This window comes from Anolis sagrei, chromosome 1 (genome assembly GCF_037176765.1).
Source record: "Anolis sagrei isolate rAnoSag1 chromosome 1, rAnoSag1.mat, whole genome shotgun sequence".
NCBI classification, from domain to species: domain Eukaryota; kingdom Metazoa; phylum Chordata; class Lepidosauria; order Squamata; family Dactyloidae; genus Anolis; species Anolis sagrei.
Genome location: NC_090021.1, coordinates 340524843 through 340548211, shown reverse-complemented (window position 1 = coordinate 340548211; position 23369 = coordinate 340524843). Strand labels below are relative to the sequence as shown.

General features: G+C 47.1%; 3 protein-coding genes across 3 annotated transcripts in view; 1 reads left to right on the top strand and 2 right to left on the bottom strand.

Moving 5' to 3' along the window:
• Positions 1–1024: 1024 nt before the first annotated feature.
• MGAT2 (alpha-1,6-mannosyl-glycoprotein 2-beta-N-acetylglucosaminyltransferase) lies at positions 1025–2865 on the bottom strand. Its single transcript, XM_060752726.2, has one exon. It carries the CDS (start codon positions 2621–2623, stop codon positions 1151–1153), a length of 1473 nt encoding a protein of 490 aa, XP_060608709.2. The 5' UTR covers positions 2624–2865; the 3' UTR covers positions 1025–1150.
• Positions 2866–7828: 4963 nt separating this feature from the next.
• On the bottom strand, positions 7829–17309 carry LRR1 (leucine rich repeat protein 1). Its single transcript, XM_060752739.2, has 4 exons — positions 17089–17309; positions 15135–15233; positions 12979–13706; positions 7829–8377 (listed from the first exon to the last, which is right to left on the bottom strand). The coding sequence occupies exons 1-4, from the start codon at positions 17269–17271 to the stop codon at positions 8110–8112; spliced, it is 1278 nt and encodes a 425-aa protein (XP_060608722.2). The 5' UTR covers positions 17272–17309; the 3' UTR covers positions 7829–8109.
• A 1146-nt stretch (positions 17310–18455) lies between these two features.
• KLHDC2 (kelch domain containing 2) overlaps positions 18456–23369 on the top strand; it is a 23454-nt gene continuing 18540 nt past the window's right edge. Inside the window, exons 1-2 of the mRNA XM_060752770.2 lie at positions 18456–18515; positions 23335–23369. The exon at positions 23335–23369 is cut by the window's right edge and continues 138 nt beyond it. Coding sequence (XP_060608753.2) covers positions 23355–23369 — 15 coding nt within the window. The 5' untranslated portion in view covers positions 18456–18515; positions 23335–23354. The remainder of the gene's footprint in view (positions 18516–23334) is intronic.

Here is a 23369-nt window from a genome sequence, read left to right as displayed (position 1 = left end):
CCTTTTTGCACACACATTCTGTCTCCACACAACCTGTTTGACCATTACTACAAAGAAGAACCAAACATGCCTTTCCCCATTTTCTCAAGGCATGTTTACTGTTTTGGCCTTTGGGTCCATACATGTTTCCGTGCAATCCCTTTTCCCATTCCTGCAAAAGAGAAGACCTGAACGCGCCTTTCCCCCTTTTTTCAAGGCATGTTTACTGTTTTGGCCTTTTTGCACATACGTTACGTCTCCCTGCAACCTTGCCATTCCTGCAAAAGAGAAGACCCAAACACGCCTTTTCCCCTTCTCTCAAGGCATGTTTACTGTTTTGGCCTTTTTGAACATACATGAAGTTTCTGCACAACCCCTTTGGCCATTCCTGCAAAACAGAAGACCTGAACATGCCTTTCTCTCAAGGCATGTTTACTGTTTTCGCCTTTTTGCACATACATTCTGTCTCTACACAACCCCTTTGGCCATTCTTGCAAAAGAGAAGACCCAAACACGCCTTTCCCCCTTTTCTCAAGGCATGTTTACTGTTTTGGCTTTTTTACACACCCATTCTGTCTCCGCGCAACCCCTTTTGCCCTTCCTGCAAAGGAGAAGACCTGAATATGCCTTTCTCTCAAGGCATGTTTACTGTTTTGGCCTTTTTGCACAAACATTCTGTCTCTGCACAACCCCTTTTGCCATTCTTGCAAAAGAGAAAACCCGAACATGCCTTTCCCCCTTTTTTCAAGGCATGTTTACTGTTTCGGCCTTTTTGCCCATACATTACATCTCTCTGCAACCTTGCAAAAGAGAAGACCCAAACACTCCTTTCCCTCTTCTCTCAAGGCATGTTTAGTTTTGGCCTTTTTGAACATACACGAAGTCTCCGCGCAACCCCGTTGGCCATTCCTGCAAAAGAGAAGACCTGAACATGCCTTTGCCCCTTCTCTCATGACATGTCTACTATTTTGGCCTTTTTACACACCCATTCTGTCTCCACACAACCCCTTTTGCCCTTCCTGCAAAGGAGAAGACCTGAACACACTTTCCCCTTTCTCTCACTTTTTTAATGACTGCTTCCACCGTAACAACGATAACAAGGCGAGGCCGCCTGGTCTTGGTCTTATCCTTCTTATAGGCCTGGCATTCTCCCTTGCCAGTGGCTCTTTCCTCACTGCAGCCGCTGATAACTCTTGCAGAGTTCGTGGTCGCGGATGTCCCCCCAGCCGCCGTTCTTGACGTGGGGGCTGAGCGGGGCCAGCGGGAAGCGCTTGCTGAGGGCCATGGCCTCCGGGAAGAGGGAGTCCCGGTGGGCGGCCAGGAGGGCCTCCACTTTGCGGATCTGTGCAGCCGGGTGGCAGGCGGCGGAGGCCTTGTCGGCGGCGGCCTTGTCCTTCTTCTTGGAGTGATGCATCCCGCAGTCCCCTCCGGTGTGGAAGACGCGCGGCACTTGGGGCAGCAGCACCTTCCAGAAGCGGGGCAGGCAGCCCACGGTCAGGTGCTGCAGAGTCCAGTCCCAGTTGTAGTCATCGTAGGCGCAGAAGGCCTCGGAGCAGGCCGCCAGCTGCCGGTAGGTCTCTCGAGGGAAGGCCAGGCCCATGTTGTGCTCGGTGGACTTCCACGTCTTGAGCTCAGCCGCCCGGGCCTTGGCGGCGAAGTCGGCATCGTCCGCGCGGACGGCGGCGTAGGACCCCAAGGAGAGGACCTGGCACTCGGGGCACTCGCGCTGGCGCATGTCCCAGAGGCGGCGCAGGACGTGCAGGGCGTCCGGAGCCAGGAAGTGGTCCTCCTCCAAGAAGAGCAGCAAGCCGGGCTCGGGCAGTCCCCGCAAGGCACGCAGCCTCTCCCAGGCGAAGTGCAGCTTCCACCACCAGTGGTGCTTGGCCTGGGCGAAGGCGGCTTCGCGGTAGTGCCCGAAGGAGTCCGGGAAGCGGGCGTTGAGGCAGCCTCGCTGCAGGGCGGCCGCTCGCCCTAAGTCGCGGGGACAGTCCCGCGGGTCGGGGCCCGGGAACTCCTCCGGGTAGAGCTGCAAACTGAAAGGGAAGAAGATCTGCAGGACGGCGCAGAAGTCCACGGCGGAGGCCAGCGCGTTCAGCTCGGGGCTCCACACGTCATGGCTGAGCACCAGCAGCACCCGCTCGACGCCCTTGGCCTGGCGGAGGGAGCCCAGCAACAGGGACAAATGCTCCGGGCGGGAATGCACTTGCACCACCAGCGCCACCCAAGGCGCCCCCGTATCCGCGGCATCGTTTCCATGATCCGCGGTGAGTGGTCTCCACTTGTGGGCGTTGCGCAAGGGCTGGTCAAAGTTGAGGCGGTAGATTAAAGAGCGGAGGCGGAGCGTGGCGTTGGGTCCGGAGAGCAAAGACAGGCCGTCCTCGTCTTCGTCCTCTTCCTCTCTGGGCGGCTTCGAAGGCGGTGGTGGCGGGAAGGCGGAAGCGTTGTGGGGAAACAAATGAGGAAGCGGAGGAGGAAGGAGAAGGCCCCTAGTGCCGGGGAAGGAAGGCGAGTGTGGGGTGAAGGCTTCTCCTCCTTCGGGCCGGCCTCCTCCTCCGCTTCCCCACAGAGTCAAGGCACAGGCGGCGGCAGCACCCAAGGCCAGGAGCAAGGCCAGCACTTTGCGCTTGTAGATGCGCAGCCTCATGGCCCTCGAGGGGGAGGAAGAAAGAAGGCAGCCAGGGAGGAGAGGCAGGCTAGGCCAGGACAGGCCCCGGCTCACAGGCCTCGCCTCCAGCCCCGAGGAACACCCACAGAAGGAGGCACAAGGCAGGGAAGGACTCCCCGAGGAAGCCCAGCCATCGCCTCCAAGGAAGGCAGGGATGGAGGGAGGAAGGCAGGAAGGGACAAGATGATCCGCTCCTCTCAGGGAACGCCTGCAGAATGACGCCGGAAGAGGCGAGGAAAGACACGCCCCTCTACTTCCGCTTCCTCCCTCTCCCACCCTTGGCTCCTCCCCTTCCGTTTCATAGACTCATAGAATCAAAGAGTTGGAAGAGACCTCCTGGGCCATCCATTCCAACCCAATTCGGCCAAGAAGCAAGAATATTGCATTCAAATCACCCCTGACAGCTGGCCATCCAGCCTCTGCTTAAAAGCTTCCAAAGAAGGAAGGAAGGAAGGAAGGAAGGAAGGAAGGAAGATCATAGAATCCTAGAATTGGAAGAGACCTCCTGGGCCATCCAGTCCAACCCCTTTGTGCCAAGAAGCAGGAATATTGCATTCAAATCACCCCCGACAGATGGCCATCCAGCCTCTGTTTAAAAGCCTCCAAAGAAGGAAGGAAGAAGAGGAAGAAAGATCATAGAATTCTAGAATCCTAGAGTTGGGAGAGACATCATGGGCCATCCAGTCCAACCTCATTCTGCCAAGAAGCAGGAATATTGCATTCAAAGCACCCCTGACAGATGGCCATCCAGCCTCTGTTTAAAAGCATCCAAAGAAGGAAGGAAGAAGAGGAAGAAAGATCATAGAATCCTAGAGTTGGAAGAGACCTCTTGGGCCATCCAGTCCAACCCCTTTGTGCCAAGAAGCAGGAATATTGCATTCAAATCACCCCCGACAGATGGCCATCCAGCCTCTGTTTAAAAGCCTCCAAAGATGGAAGGAAGAAGAGGAAGAAAGATCATAGAATTCTAGAATCCTAGAGTTGGGAGAGACCTCCTGGGCCATCCAGTCCAACCTCATTCTGCCAAGAAGCAGGAATATTGCATTCAAAGCACCCCTGACAGATGGCCATCCAGCCTCTGTTTAAAAGCTTCCAAAGAAGGAGTGGTGCCCAGAATTGGACACAATATTCCAGGTAAAGTGGTCTAACTAAAGCAAAACAGAGCATGGGGAGCATGACTTCCCTAGATCAGTCCTACCAGAGGAAAGGGCCTGAGGCTGTCAGGAATGGTGGGAGTTGGAGTCCAAAACACCTGAAGGGAGGGAGGGCCCAAGTAGGCCTAGTCCTATCAACTTTTCTCCTCAGTCCTACCTGTGTCCTTGTTTTCCTCAGAGAAGGAGAGGAGAGGAAATTCTGGGCACACAATTCAAGAGAGAGATTGACTCTAAGCTGGAATGTGTCCAGAGGAGAGCGACTAAGATGATCAAGGGTCTGCAGAACAAACCCTATGAGGAGCGGCTTAAGGAGCTGAAGAAGAGAAGGCTGAGATATGATAGCCATGTATAAATATGTGAGGAGAAGCCACAGGGAGGAGGAAGCAAGCTTGTTTTCTGCTTCCCTGGAGACTAGGACGCAATGGAGCAATGGCTTCAAACTACAAGAAAGGAGATTCCATCTAAACACGAGGAAGAACTTCCTGACTGTGAGAGCTGTTCAGCAGTGGAACTCTCTGCCCCGGAGTGTGGTGGAGGCTCCTTCTTTGGAAGCTTTTAAACAGAGGCTGGATGGCCATCTGTCAGGGGTGATTTGAATGCAATATTCCTGCTTCTTGGCTGAATGGGGTTGGACTGGATGGCCCACCAGGTCTCTTCCCACTCTTTGATTCTATGACTGTATGAAAGGTTGTCATGACTAGGCTTCGGCCTACTTGGGTCCTCCCTCCCTCCCTTCAGGTGCTTTGGACTCCAACTCCCACCATTCCTAACATTCTCGGGCACCTTCCTGAGGTAGGATTGAGGAGAAAGGTTGTTATGACTAGGTGGGACTCACACACACACCAACCTTAAGCGGCTGAGGTGGGTAAAGGAAAGGACCTGAGGCTGTTAGGAATGGTGGGAGTTGGAGTCCAAAGTGTAGGAAGATATATGTTTGGGTTTTCTCACTTTCATGAGGAATCATAAAGCCAGAGCAGGCATGGGCAAACTTTGGACCTCCAAGTGTTTTGGACTCCAACTCCCACCATTCCTAACAGCCACAGGCCCTTTCCTTTTCCCCCTCAGCCGCTTAAGGTTGGGGGGGGGGGGTTGATTTTGTCATTTGGGAGTTGTAGTTGCTGGGATTTATCGTTCACCTATTATCAAAGAGCCTTCCGAATCCCACCAACAAAGGAATTGAACCAAACTTGGCACACACAACTCCCACGACCAACAGAAAGTACTGGAAGGGTTTGGTGGGCATCGACCTTGAGTTTGGGAATTGTACCCAGAGAGCACTGTGGACTCTAATAATGATGGATCTGGACCAAATTTGGCATGAATACTCATATGCCCCAAGGTGAATACTGCTGGAGTTTGACATTTGAGAGTTGTAGTTGCTGGGATTTATAGTTCACCAACAAAGAGCATTCTGAACTCCACCAATGATAGAAATTGGACCACACATCCCACACAGAACCCCCATGACCAACAGAAAAATTTGGTTTCTGATAGTCTTTGGCGACCCCTCTGACACCCTCTCGCGACCCTCCCCCAGGGGTCCCGACCCCCAGGTTGAGGAACACCCTCTTAGGATCATAGGATTGGAAGAGACCTTGCGGGCCATCATCCAGTCCAACCCCATTCTGCCAAGAAGCAGGAAAATTGCCTTCAAAGCACCCCCGACAGGTGGCCATCCAGCCTCTGTTTGAAAGCCTCCAAGAAGGATTTTTCACCATCCTCTGGGACAGAGTTCCACTGCTGAACAGTTCTCAGTTAGAAAGTTCTTCTTAATATTCAGGTGGAATCTTCTTTCCCATAGTTTGAAGCCATTGTTCTGCTTCCTATTTTCCAGGGCAGCGGAAAACAAGCCTGCTCCCTCCTCCCTATGTACTCACATTTTTATTATTTATTTATTTAAAACATTGAAATTCCACCCTTCTCACCCCAAAGGAGACTCAGGGCAGAGCACAGTAAATATACGGCAAACATTCAATGCCGAGACACAAATTCATACATAAACATTAAAAACATTTATCAAAATGGGTTGTTGTAGGTTTTTTCGGGCTATATGGCCATGGTCTAGAGGCATTCTCTCCTGACGTTTCGCCTGCATCTATGGCAAGCATCCTCAGAGGTTGTGAGGTCTGTTGGAAGTAGGAAAAAGGGGTTTATATATCTGTGGAATGACCAGGGTGGGACAAAGAACTCTTGTCTGTTGGAGCTAGGTGTGAATGTTTCAAGTGACCACCTTGATTAGCATTTGATGGCCTGGCAGTGCCTGGGGCAATCTTTTGTTGAGAGGTGATTAGATGTCCTTGATTTACTAAAGTAGATATGAGGGTAGATTTTATTAGCTATGGGAGGGGAAAATTGGATAGAATATTGCAATGTATTTGTTTAGGGAGACGACATACTTAGATTAGATGTATTTGACAATCTAGATCAGGCATGGGCAAACCTGGGCCCTCCAGGTATTTTGGACTTCAACTCCCACAATTCCTAACAGTCACAGGCCCTTTCCTTTTTCACCACGGCTGCTTAAGCAAGTTTGCCCATGCCTGATCTACAGCTAAAGCAGCTGAGGAAGAAAAAGGGGCCCAAGGCTGTAAGGAATTGTGGGAATTGAAGTCCAAAACACCTTGAGGGCCAAAGTTTGCCCATGCCTGATCTACCTCCTTCCTCCTGTCCTTCCATCCTTTCCTCTTCCCTCCTCCTCCTCCCATTTCCCCCCCTCTTCCCCCATCCTCTTTCCACCACTCAACTTTTTCCACATTTCCTGTCCCTGGCCACCAAGAGACCCACTCCTTGCCCAAATAAGTCTTCAGGAAGGCAACAGACAAGCAGAAACCACACAAAGGACAGCACACAACCCCTGAATTTTTGCATATTTTATTTTGTAATCAAATAAGATAATTTTTGCAGAGCTGCCTGGAGGATTAGTCAGGAAGCCATTCCCAAATACCTCTGCATGTAATAGTTTTGCATCAATCTGTCAGTAAACATTGATTGGATGTGTTTTAAGGCAAGGATTTTTTAAATAAACATTGCAGAAACATATAACATAAAACTGGTACATGTTCAGCAAGAGCATCATGTTCAAGGATTAGGAGCCCTTCCACACAACCCTATATCCCAGAATAGCTGAGTGTGGGCTCAGATAACCCAATTCAAAGCAGATATTGTGGGATTTTCTGCCTTGATGTTCTGGGATATAGGGCTGAGCGGAAGGTCTCTAGGTCTTCAACTATGATGTAAATAGAACTCAAATGTTTGAAGCCTTGAGTTCTGTTGCTATGCAAACAGAACACCTTTCATTCCAAGCCAGCGAGGCTTCTAAACATTGTGGGCCCTGTTTGATCTATCTTCGGGCCCTTCCACACAGCCCTATATCCCAGAATATCAAGGCAGAAAATCCCACAATATCTGCTTTGAACTGATTTATCTGAGTCCACACTCTGATAATGTGGGATTTTCTGCCTTGATATTCTGGGATATAGGGCTATGTGGAAGGGCCCCTAGGCTGCTTCTACACTGCCATATAATCCAGATTATCAAATCAGATAAGACACATCTGTTTTGAACTTGATTATGAGTCTACACTGCCAAATAATCCGGTTTAAATCAGATAATCTGGATTTTATATGGCAGTGTAGAAGAGGCCTTCGAGACGTGCTACTGAGACTTCCCACTTCTAACAAGGACAAGTCATTATATTCTTGGTTGGAGCGTAGTTTTGAGAGGGCCAAAGGACCAACCACTCAGTGGTGTGGATGAAGGGACACATACACTTGCCACCAAGAGCAAGGAATCCCAGTAGGCAAACGGCAGTTTCAGGGAAGAGAAACAAGCCAGGGGGGAAGTGGTTTGATTGGACCGCAAACCAATTTAATGGTGGGAGATGAGGATCGAGCAATATCTAGAGAGCCCTAAATTGCCTTGTTCTCTCTTCAACAAACTTAGTTTCTTCATCTGAGTTGCATTGTTGAAATGCCAAGCTCCCTTTCCTTCCTCTTTTAAGATGATGTAAAAGGAGATTAGCTTGCTCTCTCGTTCTGACTCATTGTGCTTTGATACCTGGACCTGACCCAGCGTTCCTTACTCAACAGAGTCCCATGTAGCATAGGGTGATGGATAACCTTGGGGTCCCCAGGCAATGTTGTCCTTTGGGCTGCAAATACACACATCAGACCTCAATCGAACCCAAACATAGAGTGTTTCCTGTATCCTGCTAACAATCTGTGGGAAACCAAGTAGGGAATCCTCAGGGTCAGCAGAGAGGCACTGGAGCATGTGCAGAAGGTGAAGGGGAGAGAGGAGGGAGGCCTGTGCTCAGGGCCCCCGGCCGTTGCTGTTGCTTCGCAGGTGTCTGTCCAGGAAGCAGGAGTAGCAGGTCAGGGAGCAGAAGAAGCAGAGGAGGGGGGCCTCGGTGCCGCCCATGTTGTCCACTAGGACCACGGTGTGGGCCACGCTGTGCAGGTTCATGGTCAGCGTGGTCTGGATGAAGCAGTTCAAGCAGGAGCGCCCACAGGGACAGGTCTTGGCCAGGTCTAGGTCAACGCAGAGGTGGGAGGGAAGGAGGTGAGGGCCGTAGGGGATCCTGCAAAAGAACCAAGGCTGGGAGTGAATGCATGGTTCAATTCTCTCAAACACTATACAACACTTGGAAGCCCTGAACTACCATGCTAGAGAAGACATGGGCCAATTTTGGTCCTCCTCCAAGTATTTTGGATTTCAACTCCCACAATTCCTAGCACCTGTTGGCCTATGCCTTCTTTAGCATGGTAGGCTGTTAGGAATTGTGGGAGCTGAAGCCCAAAACACCTGGATGAGGGCCAAAGTTGGCCCATGCCTGTGCTAGAGGCATGGTAGATTCCTATCTGAAAGAACCAGATTGGAATTGATGACTCTTGGGGTCTCTTCATGAGATTCTTTGACGTAACTTCCACCCCAAAACACACCTACTAAAAAGCACTAACTTTATCACCAACAGGTAATTGTTAATTGTTGTTTATTGCTAAAATTGCTGTCGTTAACTGATGTTGTTGTTCCTTGCTGTATGTAATGCGGGCATCGAATTGTGCCTTGCTTGTGTAAGCCGCCCTGAGTCCCGTCCCCCCCCCCCCCCCGGGGTGAGAAGGGCGGGGTAGAAGCAACAGAAATAAATAAATAAAAAAAAATTAAAAAAAACCCCTCTCTGCATGATGAAAATTTAAAGCACAGCTTTTAAATAGATAACAAGCACAGTCCATATTATCAAGAAGGCAAAGGAAACAACTAAAGCCTTCTGGCAACATTGCTCATATGATTCAGTCCCCCACATTCATTGGAGTTAGGGCTGCCATGAGAGTAAATAATAATAATAATAATAATAATAATAATTTATTTATTTACTTTATTTGTATACCGCTGTTCTCAGCCCTTAGGCGACTCACAGCGGTTCACAACAAGAACAGCAGAAATTCCATGCTACCATAACACAGTATAAAAAACAGTTTAAAATACTTTATATTCCGCCCTATCTCCCCAAGGGGACTCAGGGCAGATTACAATCCCAATGCCAATTGACATCAAACAACAGATTATAAATAAAACGTAAAATCACACAAAGTCACAAATAATAAAATTGTATCTAACCATAAAAACATAAACATAAAGAGGTGTGCTCTCAAGGAATTCCTAAGTCCTCCGATGTCAACACTGACCACAGAGTCGCACTGAAAGACTTATAGATTTCTAGAAAGAATATTTTAATCAGGTCTGTGAATAACCAAATCTGCAAAAGTCAAACCACGAGTGTGGAGGGCCAACGGTATAGCACAGTTGTAAAATGGGACAGGCCTCTGTGCAGCTCTCCAAGGCTGTTGGATTGGAAAACGGCAGGCGTCCCACCCAGCACAACATCCAGACCCACTAATCATGCAACAGTGACAAATGCAAGATACTCCACTTTGGCAGGAAAAACGAAATGCAAAGATACAAAATGGGAGATGCCTGGCTCGAGAGCAGTACGTGTGAAAAAGGTCTTGGAGTCCTTGTGGACAACAAGTTAAACATGAGCCAACAATGTGATGTGGCGGCAAAAGAAGACAATGGGATTCTGGCCTGCATCAATAGGAGCATAGTGTCTAGATCTAGGGAAGTAATGCTACCCCTCTATTCTGCTTTGGTTAGACCACATCTGGAATATTGTGTCCAGTTCTGGGCACCACAATTCAAGAGAGATATTGACAAGCTGGAATGTGTCCAGAGGAGAGCAACTAAAATGATAAAAGGTCTGGAGAACAAGCCCTATGAGGAGCGGCTTAAGGAGCTGGGCATGTTTAGCCTGAAGAAGAGAAGGCTGAGAGGAGATATGATAGCCATGTATAAATATGTGAGAGGAAGCCACAGGGAGGAGGGAGGGAGCAAGCTTGTTTTCTGCTTCCCTGGAGACTAGGATGCGGAACAATGGCTTCAAACTACAAGAGAGGAGATTCCATCTGAACATGAGGAAGAACTTCCTGACTGTGAGAGCCGTTCAGCAGTGGAACTCTCTGCCCCGGAGTGTGGTGGAGGCTCCTTCTTTGGAAGCTTTTAAACAGAGGCTGGATGGCCATCTGTCAGGGGTGATTTGAATGCAATATTCCTGCTTCTTGGCAGAATGGGGTTGGACTGGATGGCCCAGGAGGTCTCTTCCAAATCTTTGATTCTATGATTCTATGAATTACCCCATTGTCGTTCCAGTCCTTTCTGACTTACAGCTATCCCATCCCACACCACAATTACTTGCATCCCACCCGTTGCCCTCTATAAAGTAATCTACAAAGTTCTGTGTCCCTCCCCCCTTGAAAGGTATAACATCCAAAACCTAGTACGGACCTACACATTTGCAGGTTTAATTTTTGCAGATTTGATTACTCATATATTTGATTAATATAGTCGCTCTAGAAATCTAAGTCCTCCAGTGAAACCCCACTAAAGAAGGTTGACCAGTCACACTGGAGAGAGGAGAAATTCCTGGAGAAGTGTTCTCCTCAAGTAAAATAATATATACGGGTTTTTAAAATTTGTGTTTTCCCCACTTTTGCTGGGGTTCTATGGCTCCAGCCCCAGTGAATATGGAAAGCTGCCTGTACTTGGGACTGAAGAAAAGTTAATTTCAACAGCTTCAAATTACTGACTATTGTGGAGATTCCTCTGCTGTGTGTGGCTAAACCAGTGTTTCTCAACCTGGGGGTCGGGACCCCTGTGGGGGTCATGAGGGGGTGTCAGAGGCGTCACCAAAGACCATCAGAAAACATAGTATTTTCTGTTGGTCATGGGAGTTCTGTGTGGAAAGTTTGGTCCAATTCTATCGGTGGGGTTCAGAATGCTCTTTGATTGTAGGTGAACTATAAATCCCAACAACTACAACTCCCAAATGGCAAGTTCTATTTTCTCCAAACTCTCCCAGTGTTCACATTTGGGCATATTGAGTATTTGTGCCAAGTTTGATCCAGATCCATCATTGCTCGAGTCCACATTGTTCTCTGGATGTAGGTGAACTACAACTCCAAAAACTCAAGGTCAATATCAACCAGACCTTCCCAGTATTTTCTCTTGGTCATGGGGGTTCTGTGTGCCAAGTTTGATTCAATTCCATCATTGGTGGAATTCAGAATACTCTTTGATTGTAGATGAACTATAAACCTACAACCCCCAAATGACAAAATCAATCCCTGTCCAACCCCACTGGTATTCAAATTTGGGTGTATTGGATATTGGTGCCAAATTTGGTCCAGTGAATGAAAATACATCTTGCATATCAGATATTTACATTACGATTCATAACAATAGCAAAATTATAGTTTTGAAGTAGCAACAAAAGTAATGTTATGGTTGGGGGTCAACACAACATGAGGAACTGTATTAAGGGGTCATGGCATTAGGAAGGTTGAGAACCACTGGGCTAAACCCTCCTGCCTGAGAACTCTGTATTCTTACTTGTCCACCAGCTATTGTAAAACGTGTAACAGATTAGCTCTCATCACACCCATGCAGTAGACAGTTCAGCACAGTACTGTCTCCAAGGCACCCAAGCCCCTTCTACACTGTAATCCAGATTATCTGCTTCAAATTGGATTATCTGGCAGTGTAGTCATATAATCAAGTTCATAACAGACAATGTGGATTATCTGATATGGTAATCTGGATTATATGGCAGTGTAAAAGGAGCCCTAGCCAGTTCTCAACCTGCCTGTGGTCTGCCCCCCACACTTACAGCTGCAATGGAACAATTACCCAGCCCTCCAGAAATACTGCTTAGGAGAGCCTGATGGAGGTGAGGTTACAGCGGGAAGCAGCCAGATTGCTCACCGGAGCGACGTACAGGGAGCACACCACCCCCCTGTTACATCAGCTCCACTGGCTGCCGATCCAATTCCGAGCACAATTCAAAGTGCTGGTTTTAACCTACAAAACCCTATACAGTTCCGGCCCAGTGTATTTGTCCGAACGGATCTCCCTCTACGTCCCACCTCGGAGTTTAAGATCATCTGGGGAGGCCCTGCTCTCGACCCCGCCTCTATCTCAAGTGAGGCTGGCGGGGACGAGGAGCAGGGCCTTCTCGGTGGTGGCCCCTCACCTATGGAACTCACTCCCCGGGGAGATCAGATCAGCGACCTCCCTTCTGTCGTTCAGAAAGAAGCTGAAGACCTGGATTTGGGACCAAGCTTTTGGACATTCTGGCAGCTAAAATAAGGACCCATTGATGAGCAGGAATTGTTGGAATGAATGGACATTTCGGAACTCTGAATCTCACTGTGCATGAAATTGTTTTTATTATATTATGTAGTGATGTGTTTTAATGTTGTTAAATGTTTATACTGTTTTATATATGCTGTATATTTTGACAGGCATCGAATTTGTGCCTTTGTTTGTAAGCCGCCCGGAGTCCCCCCTTGGGGGTGAGAAGGGTGGGGTATAAGTAACTGCAATAAATAAATAAATAAATAAATAAATAAATAAATAAATAAATAAAGGTTCCCTATCCTGACCAGCAATCCTGATGAAAACTGCAGGAGTTGAGAGTGTAAAGACAAAAGTCTGCATATTCTCAGGAAACACTCCAAGTAGGTATCGCCATTATTCCCAGTTTAAAATGCTTTAAATCTACATTTGAGAAGGAGAAGAGGTGTTATTATCCTTCCTAGGGTTCAGAGACAGTCCCTCCACCTTTACCTGTAATTGACTGTTGCTCTTGCGGCATATTCTAATAAAGTCAAGGGTATTTCTAGCTGCATTTGGGGAAGGAGAGGAGTGGGCTGCTCAAAAGGGTTGCCAAACAAATCCAGGCTCTCGAGGGAGAGCTTCACAAACTCGCTGGGCAAAAAGGGGAGCTTGTTCCGAGCCACAGACAAGAAGCGGAGTTGGCTCAGCTGCCCGATCTTGAAGGGCAGCCGGACAAGGTGGTTGTCATCCAACTTCAGGTGGATGAGCTCCCGCAGCTGGCAGAACTGTGCCGGAAGGGCCCTGATCTTGTTCTGGCTGAGGTCCAGGGACTGGAGAGACTTCCGCAGGGTGGAGTGGCACAGGGCCACCCCAAAGGACTCCAGCTGGTTGTCCTGAAGGTTCAGCTCCTGAAGGTACACCAGGTCCCCAATCGTCGCCGGAAGTGTTTTAATCCGATTGTGGCTCAGGTCCAGTTTCCGGAGGCTTTTCAGGCAAAGCATGCGCATGTCGACGCGGGCAAGTTTGCAGTAGGAGGCCTGGAGGTGCTCCAGGGAGTACGGGAAGTTCCGGGTCAAAGGATAGTCTTTCCTTGAAGTGATGGTCATCTTCGTCTTTGGCTTCTCAACCTCAGAAGCCTTTGGGGGAACCAAGGTGGAGAGCGGCAAGCTTTCCTCGTCAGAGCCTCGGTGAGCCAGCTTCACCGCAGACAGGAAGGTCTTCAGCTGGCTGACATTGGCCTGCAGGAAAAATAGCACACCATTATTACTCTTATGTTTCTTTATACCCTGCTTTTTGTCTCCACAAGGAGACCATCAACAATTGCAGGTTCACTTTTTTCATTGATTTGTCTTGACTACTTCTGACTGATTGAGAAGCAGGAGGCTTTGTAAAATAGAAACAACCTTAGCAATGGTTGGATATGTTAATTTGTCCTTTTGAGCGCTAAGCTTTGTCAATGCTTGTCAGTGTACAATGTTAAAACTCAGTGTACAACATTTGGTCTGTCTAGCAAAACTTGCTGCTCCCGTACCTTGGGAAGTCTGACTTGGCCACGGTGGTCCATGCTCTGGTTACATCCCATATAGACTACTACAACGCTCTCTACGTAGGGTTGCCTCTGAAGACTGCCCAGAAGCTGCAATTAGTCCAACGAGCGGCAGCCAGATTACTAACAGGAGCGGGGTACAGGGAGCACACTACTCCTCTGTTGCGCCAGCTCCACTGGCTGCCAATTAGCTTCCGAGCACAATTCAAAGTGCTGGTGTTGACCTATAAATCCCTAAACAACTCTGGCCCAGTTTACCTGTCCGAACGGATTCTCCCCTATGAACCATCAAGATTGTTAAGATCGTCTGGAGGGGCCTCGCAGGTGCATCTGGACGAGGGACAGGGCCTTCTCAGTGGTGGCCCCTCGGCTCTGGAACTCTTTCCCATTGGAGATTAGAACTGTCCCTTCTCTCCTGACCTTTAGAAAGTTGGTGAAAATCTGGCTCTGGAACCTGGCATTTGATGAATGTGTCAATAACCCTTGACCACACGGACGGATGGTGATGAATTATGATTTTATTCTGACGACTTGACCTTATGTAATTATATGATTGTACTTTAATGTGTTTTATATAGAGTTTTATAGGATGTGATGTTTTAACTATCGTGTATGAACTCCTCTGTTGTAAACCGGCCCAAGTCCCTCGTCGGAGGTGAGAAAACCGGTACATAAAAGTTCTAAATAAATAAATAGCAGCATTAACTGCAGTATAACAATCCAGGTTATTATAGATAAATGGACATTTCCACCCCATCTCTCTCCTTTTTTCTGTAAGCTTGCCAGTACTTTTTGAATCATGAGGCAAACATACACAAGAGCACCAGGAGGCCAATTTTTGGAAATTAGTAGGGAAAGAAGGCAATACAACTTTGTTTAGCATCATCTCCATCACAATTAACAAATAGTCACAGTGGCGCTGAATTCATATGATCATCTCAAAATTAAACAGTGCCTGCAAGAACAAAGCCAACTCAATTGATTAAAGTTCCAACAGAAGCAATGCAGTCTTATTATTATTTTGTTTGCGGTATTTGAACACTGTCCTTCTCAACCCCGAAGGGGTCTCCGGGTGGTTCACAGTGTTAGAGCACAGAGGGCCTTCCTGGTGTGGTATTACCTTGCTGATATGGAGGTCCACAGCTGGTTCTTTCAGCCTCACCGTAGCTTTTCCTTCCTCCACAAACTTGGTAAAAAGGTGCTCCACATTCTCTCTCAGCTGTTTCAAGAGAAAAGGACACAATAGATCCATAAATCTAAAAATAAACATGCCAAATGCTTGCAGCCATGCGAATGTGCCTTCATATTCTCTGTAGACTGAGGGCAATCCCATGGATTCCATAGTTTTATTAGGCAAAGAACACAATCCTCCCTCAACAGCCACAGTTTTGACTTTGAGGGACAGGTTTGATAAGAATCTAATATATAATAATATATACATAGCTGCTTTGGACCCCCTTCGGGAGAGATAAAGCAGGGTATGTATGTGTGTGTGTGTGTGTGTGTGTATGTGTGTATATATATATATATAACAATCAAAGTAAATGTTTTCCCCTAACATTAAGTCCAATCATGTCCGAATCTGGGGGTTGGTGCTCATCTCCCATTTCAAAGCCGAAGAGCCAGCGTTGTCCGTAGACACCTCCGAGGTCATGTGGCTAGCATGACTGCATGGAGTGTCGTTACCTTCCCGCCGGAGCAGTACCTATTGATCTACTCACATTGGCATGTTTCTGAACTGCTAGGTTGGCAGGAGCTGGGCATAACAGTGGGAGCTCATCCTGCTTCCAGGATTCAAACTGCCAACCTTTCAGTCAGTAAGTTTAGCAGCTCAGCGGTTTAACCCACTGCACCACCAGGGCCCCCTAAATATAATGTAATAATATATAGTAATAGACACATATCTCCCTCTGGGGGAGATAAAACAGGGTATAAATAAACATAATAATATAATAATAGTAATAGATATATAGCAGCTGGGCAACTTGGGGTAAGGAACAGCATAGGAACCAGGAGACATAGAATCATAGAGTTGGAAGAGACCTGGTGGGCCATCCAGTCCAACCCCATTCTTCCAAGAAGCAGGCAGATCACATTCAAAGCACCCCTGACAGATGGAGAACAAGCCCTATGAGGAGCGGCTTAAGGAGCTGGGCATGTTTAGCCTGAAGAAGAGAAGATTGAGAGGAGACATGATGAGAGCTATGTAGAAATATGTGAGAGGAAGCCACAGGGAGGAGGAGGGAGCAAGCTTGTTTTCTGCTTCCTTGGAGACTAGGACGCAAGGGAACAATGGCTTCAAACTACAAGAGAGGAGATTCCATCTGAACATGAGGAAGAACTTCCTGACTGTGAGAGCTGTTAAGCAGTGGAACTCTCTGCCCCGGAGTGTAGTGGAGGCTCCTTCTTTGGAAGCTTTTGAACAGAGGCTGGATGGCCATTTGTCAGGGGTGATTTGAATGCAATATTCCTGCTTCTTGGCAGAATGGGGTTGGACTGGATGGCCCAGGAGGTCTCTTCCAACTCTTTGATTCTAATGTACTGGTGGTGAAAATATTGACTCTAAACTGGAATGTGTCCAGAGGAGGGCGACTAAAATGATCAAGGGTCTGGAGAACAAGCCGTATGAGGAGCGGCTTAAGGAGCTGGGCATGTTTAGCCTGAAGAAGAGAAGGTTGAGAGGAGACATGATGAGAGCTATGTATAAATATGTGAGAGGAAGCCACAGGGAGGAGGAGGGAGCAAGCTTGTTTTCTGCTTCCCTGGAGACTAGGACGCGATGGAACAATGGCTTCAAACTACAAGAGAGGAGATTCCACCTAAACATGAGGAAGAACCTCCTGACTGTGAGAGCTGTTCAGCAGTGGAACTCTCTGCCCCGGAGTGTGGTGGAGGCTCCTTCTTTGGAGGCTTTTAAACAGAGGCTGGATGGCCATCTGTCAGGGGTGCTTTGAATGCAATATTCCTGCTTCTTAGCAGAATGGGGTTGGACTGGATGATGGCCCAGGAGGTCTCTCCCAACTGTATGATTCCATGAAGGCCTTTGCTGGGCCTCTTGGTCAAGGGCGGCCTACCTGGTAGTGGGATCCGGGCCTGTGCCGGGCGGTGCTGAGCAGGAGCCGGGCCCCGCGCCCCCTTTCTCCTCCTCCGGCGGCCTTCCCGAGGGCGAGCACGGCCCGGAGAGCGCGTCCTGGTCCCCGCAGCCCCGCCGAAGGGAGCAGCCGGCTGGCCACAGACACCTCGCAGGAGAGCCGCATCCTCTCTCTCAACCAGCAGGCTGAACTTCCCGCCCGACTGCGCGCGCACCCGCCCTCAAGCAGCCACTTCCGCTTCCGGCTCTTCCAAGCCACCTCCCCTCCTCCCGCAGGGCTGTCTAAGTCATTGCCTGATGAACCATAGAATCATAGAATCCAAGAGTTGGAAGAGACTAGGTTCTTGTAGGTTTTTTCGGGCTTTAGGGCCATGTTCTAGCGGCATTTCCCCTGACGTTTCGCCTGCATCTATGGCAAGCATCCTCAGAGGTAGTGAGGCCTGTTGGAACTGGGTAAAATGGGTTTATTTATCTATGGAATGGCTGGGGTGGGGCAAAGAGCTCTTCTCTGCTGCATTTAGGTGTGAATATTTCAACTGACCACCTTCATTAGCATTTGAAGGCCTGGCTGAGCCTGGGAAAATCCCCTGTTGAGAGGTGTTAAGATGTGCCTCGTTTCAGAAAGGAAGAGACCATGAAAATGAAAAAATTCTGGGTACCAGTATTAAAAAACTCTAAAATTACAACAGCAAAAACAGCAGAGAGAAAAACAGGCAGGCACATCTTAACACCTCTCAACAAAACATTTTCCCAGGCTCAGCCAGGCCTTCAAATGCTAATGAAGGTGATCAGTTGAAACATTCACACCTAGCTCCAGCAGACAAGAGTCCTTTGTCCCACCCTGTCCTTCCATAGATATCTAAACCCAATTTCCCTAGTTCCAACAGAACTCACTACTTCTGAGGATGCTTGCCATAAATGCAGGAGAGAATGCCTCTAGTTCATGTCCATATAGCCCGAAAAAACCTACAACAACCCAATTATAAGGATCATAATAATTTGTGGTGCATATGGAAATAATAATAATAATAATAATAATAATAATATAGCCAGCAATCTTGTTTGCTGTGGACTCATCTTGTTGTGTTTCAAATAATAGTAGTAGTAATAATAATAATAATAATAATAATAATAATAATAATAATAATAAGATTTTCCACATTTCAGTGTTTGTGATGTTTCAAGGGGGAACCTGCACATGCTTTGGACTCCATCTCCCAGAAGCCTCAGCCACTTTGATTTAATAGCGAGGCATGCTGGGATATGAAGTCTTTTGAGGGTGCGCTTCCCCTCCGCTCCTCCAGGGGGAGCGCTGTGCTACCCGGGGCCCTTTTGTGCGCCGGCGAAGGGGCGGGACTTCCTTTGTGAGGCAGAGGCGGATGTTGACAGAAGGAGAGCGGCCTTGCTGAGGTGAGTCCTGCGACCCGGCCCTCCTGCCCTTCTCTCCTTCCTCTCCCTCCTGGAGGGGCTTCCTCCCCTTAGTAAGTACCCTTCCTCCTCCCTTCCCAGCCTCCTACTTGAGGGCCCGGGCTTCTCTTTTGACAGCGTTGACAAGGCCTTGAAACCAACCTTCATGGAGGCTTCAAGGCCTAAGCCAGGCCTGGGCTAATTTGGGCCTTCCAGCTGTTTTGGACTCCAATTCCCACAGTTCCTCACAGCCTACCTGGAGTTAGGAATTGTGGGAGTTGGAGTCCAAAACACCTGGAGGGAGGGAGGGCCCAAGTTGGCCTAGACAATGGCTTAGAGATAAAACCCCTTTCTTTTTAAAATCGCCAAACCCAGGCTTGCTTCTTCGTGGTATACATCTATAGGTTCTTGTAGGTTTTTTCGGGCTATATGGCCATGTTCTAGAGGCATTCTCTCCTGACGTTTCGCCTGCATCTATGGCAAGCATCCTCAGAGGTTGTGAGGTCTGTTGGAACTAGGACAATGGGTTTATATATCTGTGGAATGATCAGGGTGGGACAAAGGACTCTTGTCTGCTGGAGCTAGGTGTGAATGTTTCAACTGATCACCTTGATTAGTATATAATGGCCTGACAGTGCCTAGAGCAAACTTTTGTTGAGAGGTGATTAGATGTCCTTGTTTGTTTCCTCTCTGTTGTTTTGCTGTTATAATTTTAGAGTTTTTTTAATACTGGTAGCCAGATTTTGTTCATCTTCATGGTTTCCTCCTTTCTGTTGAAATTGTTCACATGCTTCTTGTGTATTTCAATGGCCCAGGCCTGGCCTAGACAATGGCTTAGAAAAAAACTCCGTTTCATATTAAAATTGCCAAACCCAAATTTCTTAGATTTATACATGTATAGGTGTATATACACAGGGGTTGTTGTAGTTTTTTCGGGCTGTATGGCCATGTTCTAGAGGCATTTCTCCTGACGTTTCGCCTGCATCTATGGCAAGCATCCTCAGAGGTAGTGACAATCAGATGTGTAAGATCAGCAGGATTGTCGAAGTGGAATCAAAAACAGATCTTTGAGTTAGTGTACACTGATGGGTAGGAGGAAGAACTAGGTTTGTATTGTTTTATTGATTTTATCATTTTATTAATTTTATTGGGATAATGGCTCAATTGTGGAAACTTGTATTGTTGTACTTTTGTGATGATTGTTTTGTGTGGCAGGCGTCTAAGTGCGCCTTGCAGCTGTAAGCTGCCCTGGGTCCCCTTCGGGGTGAGAAGGGCGGGGTACAAGAGCCCCAAATAAATAAATAAATAAATATTGGGGTCTGTTGGAACTAGGAAAATGGGTTTATATATCTGGGGAATGGCTGGGGTGGGGCAAGGAGCTCTTCCTTGCTGCAGTTAGGTGTGAATGTTTAGCTGATCACCTTCATTAGCATTTGAAGGCCTGCCTGAGCCTGGGAAAATCTCTTGCTGGGAGGTGTTAATCTGTGCCTGGTTGTTTCCTCTCTGCTGTTTTGCTGTTATAATTTTAGAGTTTTTTTAATACTGGTAGCCAGATTTTGTTCATCTTCATGGTTTCCTCCTTTCTGTTGAAATTGTCCACGTGCTTCTTGTGGATTTCAATGGCTTCTCTGTGTAGCCTGACATGGTGGTTGTGAGAGTGGTCCAGCACTTCTGTGTTCTCAAATAATATGCTGTGTCCAGGCTGGTTCTACTATGGTTCTACTCTGGTGCTCTACTATGGCTGACTTCTCTGGTTGAAGGAGTCTGCAGTGCCTTTCATGTTCCTTGATTCGTGTTTGGGTGCTGCATTTGGTGGTCCCTATGTAGACTTGTCCACAGCTGCATGGTATACGGTAGACTCCTGCAGAGGTGAGAGGATCCCTCTTGTCCTTTGTTGAACGTAACATTTGTCAGGAGAAATGCCTCTAGAACATGGCCATATAGCCCAAAAAAACCCACAAGAACCTAGTGATTCCGGCCATGAAAGCCTTCGACAATACATTGAACATCTCTACGGGGAGAAACTGTTCCAAGACACACGGAAATTGGAGAAACTAAGGACCAGGAAAGCACATCTACTGTGCTCCCCGATGTTCCTTCTATGCTGCAGAGACACAGATACCATCCCACAATTTCTCGCAGCCAAAAGGACTTTCAAAACACCACAGGCTCATCGGATCTATGACCGCCTAGAACGCAACCTCTTACGAGAGAGAATTCACACCATCCGCAAAGAACTCGCAAACACAGACAAGGAATTGCTGCACCTCCATATCAACATCAGCCAGAAGATGAATTCCCAGGACTGGGACAAAATAGACAACCTCACTTACAGGAAAATGGAGAAAAACATGGCTGTCCACCCCAACAGACAAAAACAAAAATTCCACAAATGCCAAAATGCTGTGTCCAGGTTGGTTCATCAGGTGCTCTGCTATGGCTGACTTATCTGGTTGAAGTAGTCTGCAGTGCCTTTCATGTTCCTTGGTTCATGTTTGGGCAATGCTGCTGGATTTGGTGGTCCCTCTGTAGACTTGTCCACAGCTGCATGGTACACAGCAAAGGACAAGAGAGATCCTCTCACTTCTGCAGGAAGTGAGAGGAGCCTTCAACAGTACACTGTATATACACAGGCGCATCTGGCGGTGACAAGAGACAAGGCCTTCTGTGTGTTGGCCCCTCAGCTGTGGAACTCCTTGCCTAGGGATATTAGGTCAGCCCCTCCTTAATAATAATAATAATAATAATAATAATAATAATAATCTTATACCCTGCCACCATCTCGCCAATGGGGACTCGGAGCGGCTTACATGGGGCCAAGCCCAGACAACATAATACAACAAAATAAAACCAGAGCATAAACAATAAACAACACCATCAAATTACATTAAAAAAACACAGTCATAAAATAACGTTCCAATAGGCACAATCGCAATAACAATGGGCGGGCCACATGTATAGGATAAAAACAATTCTAAAACTCTAATGAGATAAAAATAGGAGCAAGTTATCTGCAGGGAATTAGTAAAAACATACATAGTCGTGAAGCTAAACTTCCTGTTTGGGGGGCGTGTGTTCCTCCTCCCTGACCTTTCGAAAAAGAGTGAAAACCTGGATCTTCGAGCAAGCGTTTGGAACTTCAGCATGACCAAATAAACTCAAAGTGAAATGTGAACAAGGAACAGCTAAGATGATGTAATCAGATGAGGAATTGAATTGGAAGGCATAGTTTTATAGTATTTTAGCATGACCTTTTGGGGACTGGGTAGCCCTTGTGGTCTCTTCCAACTCAATTATGGCAAAAGATGCCTTGATGAAGCCCAGTGTTTAAGTCTCAGGTATGTAGAGTATGCTGACTTACCTCCTTGTGAGGATGACATCAGAGATACAGAAAAAGCAGTAGGTCATATTTCAGGCAGTTTTTAGAGCTTTGTGCCCAGACTAAAGCTTCTACTGTGGCAAATGCCAATAATGGGTTGCCAAGTGGAGATGAGTAAACTGAGGCTGTCCTACTTTGAACATACCATGAGAAGAGATGACTCACTATAAGAGACAACCGCGTGTTCCAACTCTTTGATTCTATGGTTGGTACGGTAGAAGGCAACAGGAGAAGAGGATTACATTACAAGTGGATAGATTCAATGAGAGAAACCATAGGTGCCCTGAGCCTACAATACCTGAACAGGACTGTTGAAGATAGGAGTACTAGGACGGCTATTCCTCATGGGTTTACCATAAATTGAAGTTAGCTTGATTGCAGTTAACAACAACAAGCTGTAAGGTATCCAGAACAGGGCAACCAAAATAGTCAGAGGTCTGGAAGCTATGAATCCTTCTGAGAAGCTGTTTAGCTAGGTATGTTTAACTTGGAGAAGAGAAGGCTGAGAGGAGAGATTCCAGTAAGAGCCATGTTTAAATATTGGAAATAATGTCATGTTGAGGAGGGGAAAAGTTTTGTTTTCTAGCACATGGAGAATCTATCACTGCCAAATGACTCTTGTCATCAGGATGTTTTTTAATACATGTGTGTTATGGCGACAATTTTAATGCTTATATTTTGTTTTGTTAATCTTATGGTTATGTTGTTTTTTATTTTGTATGTTTTGTGATGTTACCTGGGAACCGCTCTGAGTCCCTCGGGGAGATAGAGCGGTATATAAATAAATTATTATTATTATTATTATTATTATTATTATTATTGGAATTGCAGAAACAGAATTAGATGCGACCGCAAGGACCTTCCTGTCCAACCCTTTGAGCTATTTCACTGGTGCTGAAGAAAATTAACTTGCCAGTCCAGCTTGCTTCTGTGTTGACTGTACAAGGACAGAAAGGAAAATTGTATTCGTTACAGCTAAATGTCTTAAGACCATAAAGGTCATATAAGGGACCCCAAGGGCTACCTAATCCAACATCAATTTAAAGATCTGTTAAGCAGTCCATTCCATTTCTGAACTATTCTTACAATGAAGAAGTTACTCCTCATGTAAAACCTCTTTTCTTGAAATCTGAATCAGTTTCTTTGTCTTGTAATCTCTAGACTTAGAGCATACATGATGGACAAACTTGGACCCTCCAGGTGTTTTGACTTCCAACTGTCAGCCTCAGAGCCCTTCCTTTCCCCCCTCAACTGCTTAAGCGGAAAAGGAAAAGGAAAGGAAGGGGCCTGAGGCTGTTAGGAATTGTGGGAGCTGAAGTCCAAAACACCTGGAGGGCTAAAGTTTGCCTATGCATGCCCTAAGCTGTTCCTCAGCGCTTGATTTTCAGTTCTTTTACCATCTTAGTTGACATTTTCTCCTCCTCTTTTTCCCCCCTTTGGAAGACTGATATTCCTACGCTGACATGGCAGAAGACAAT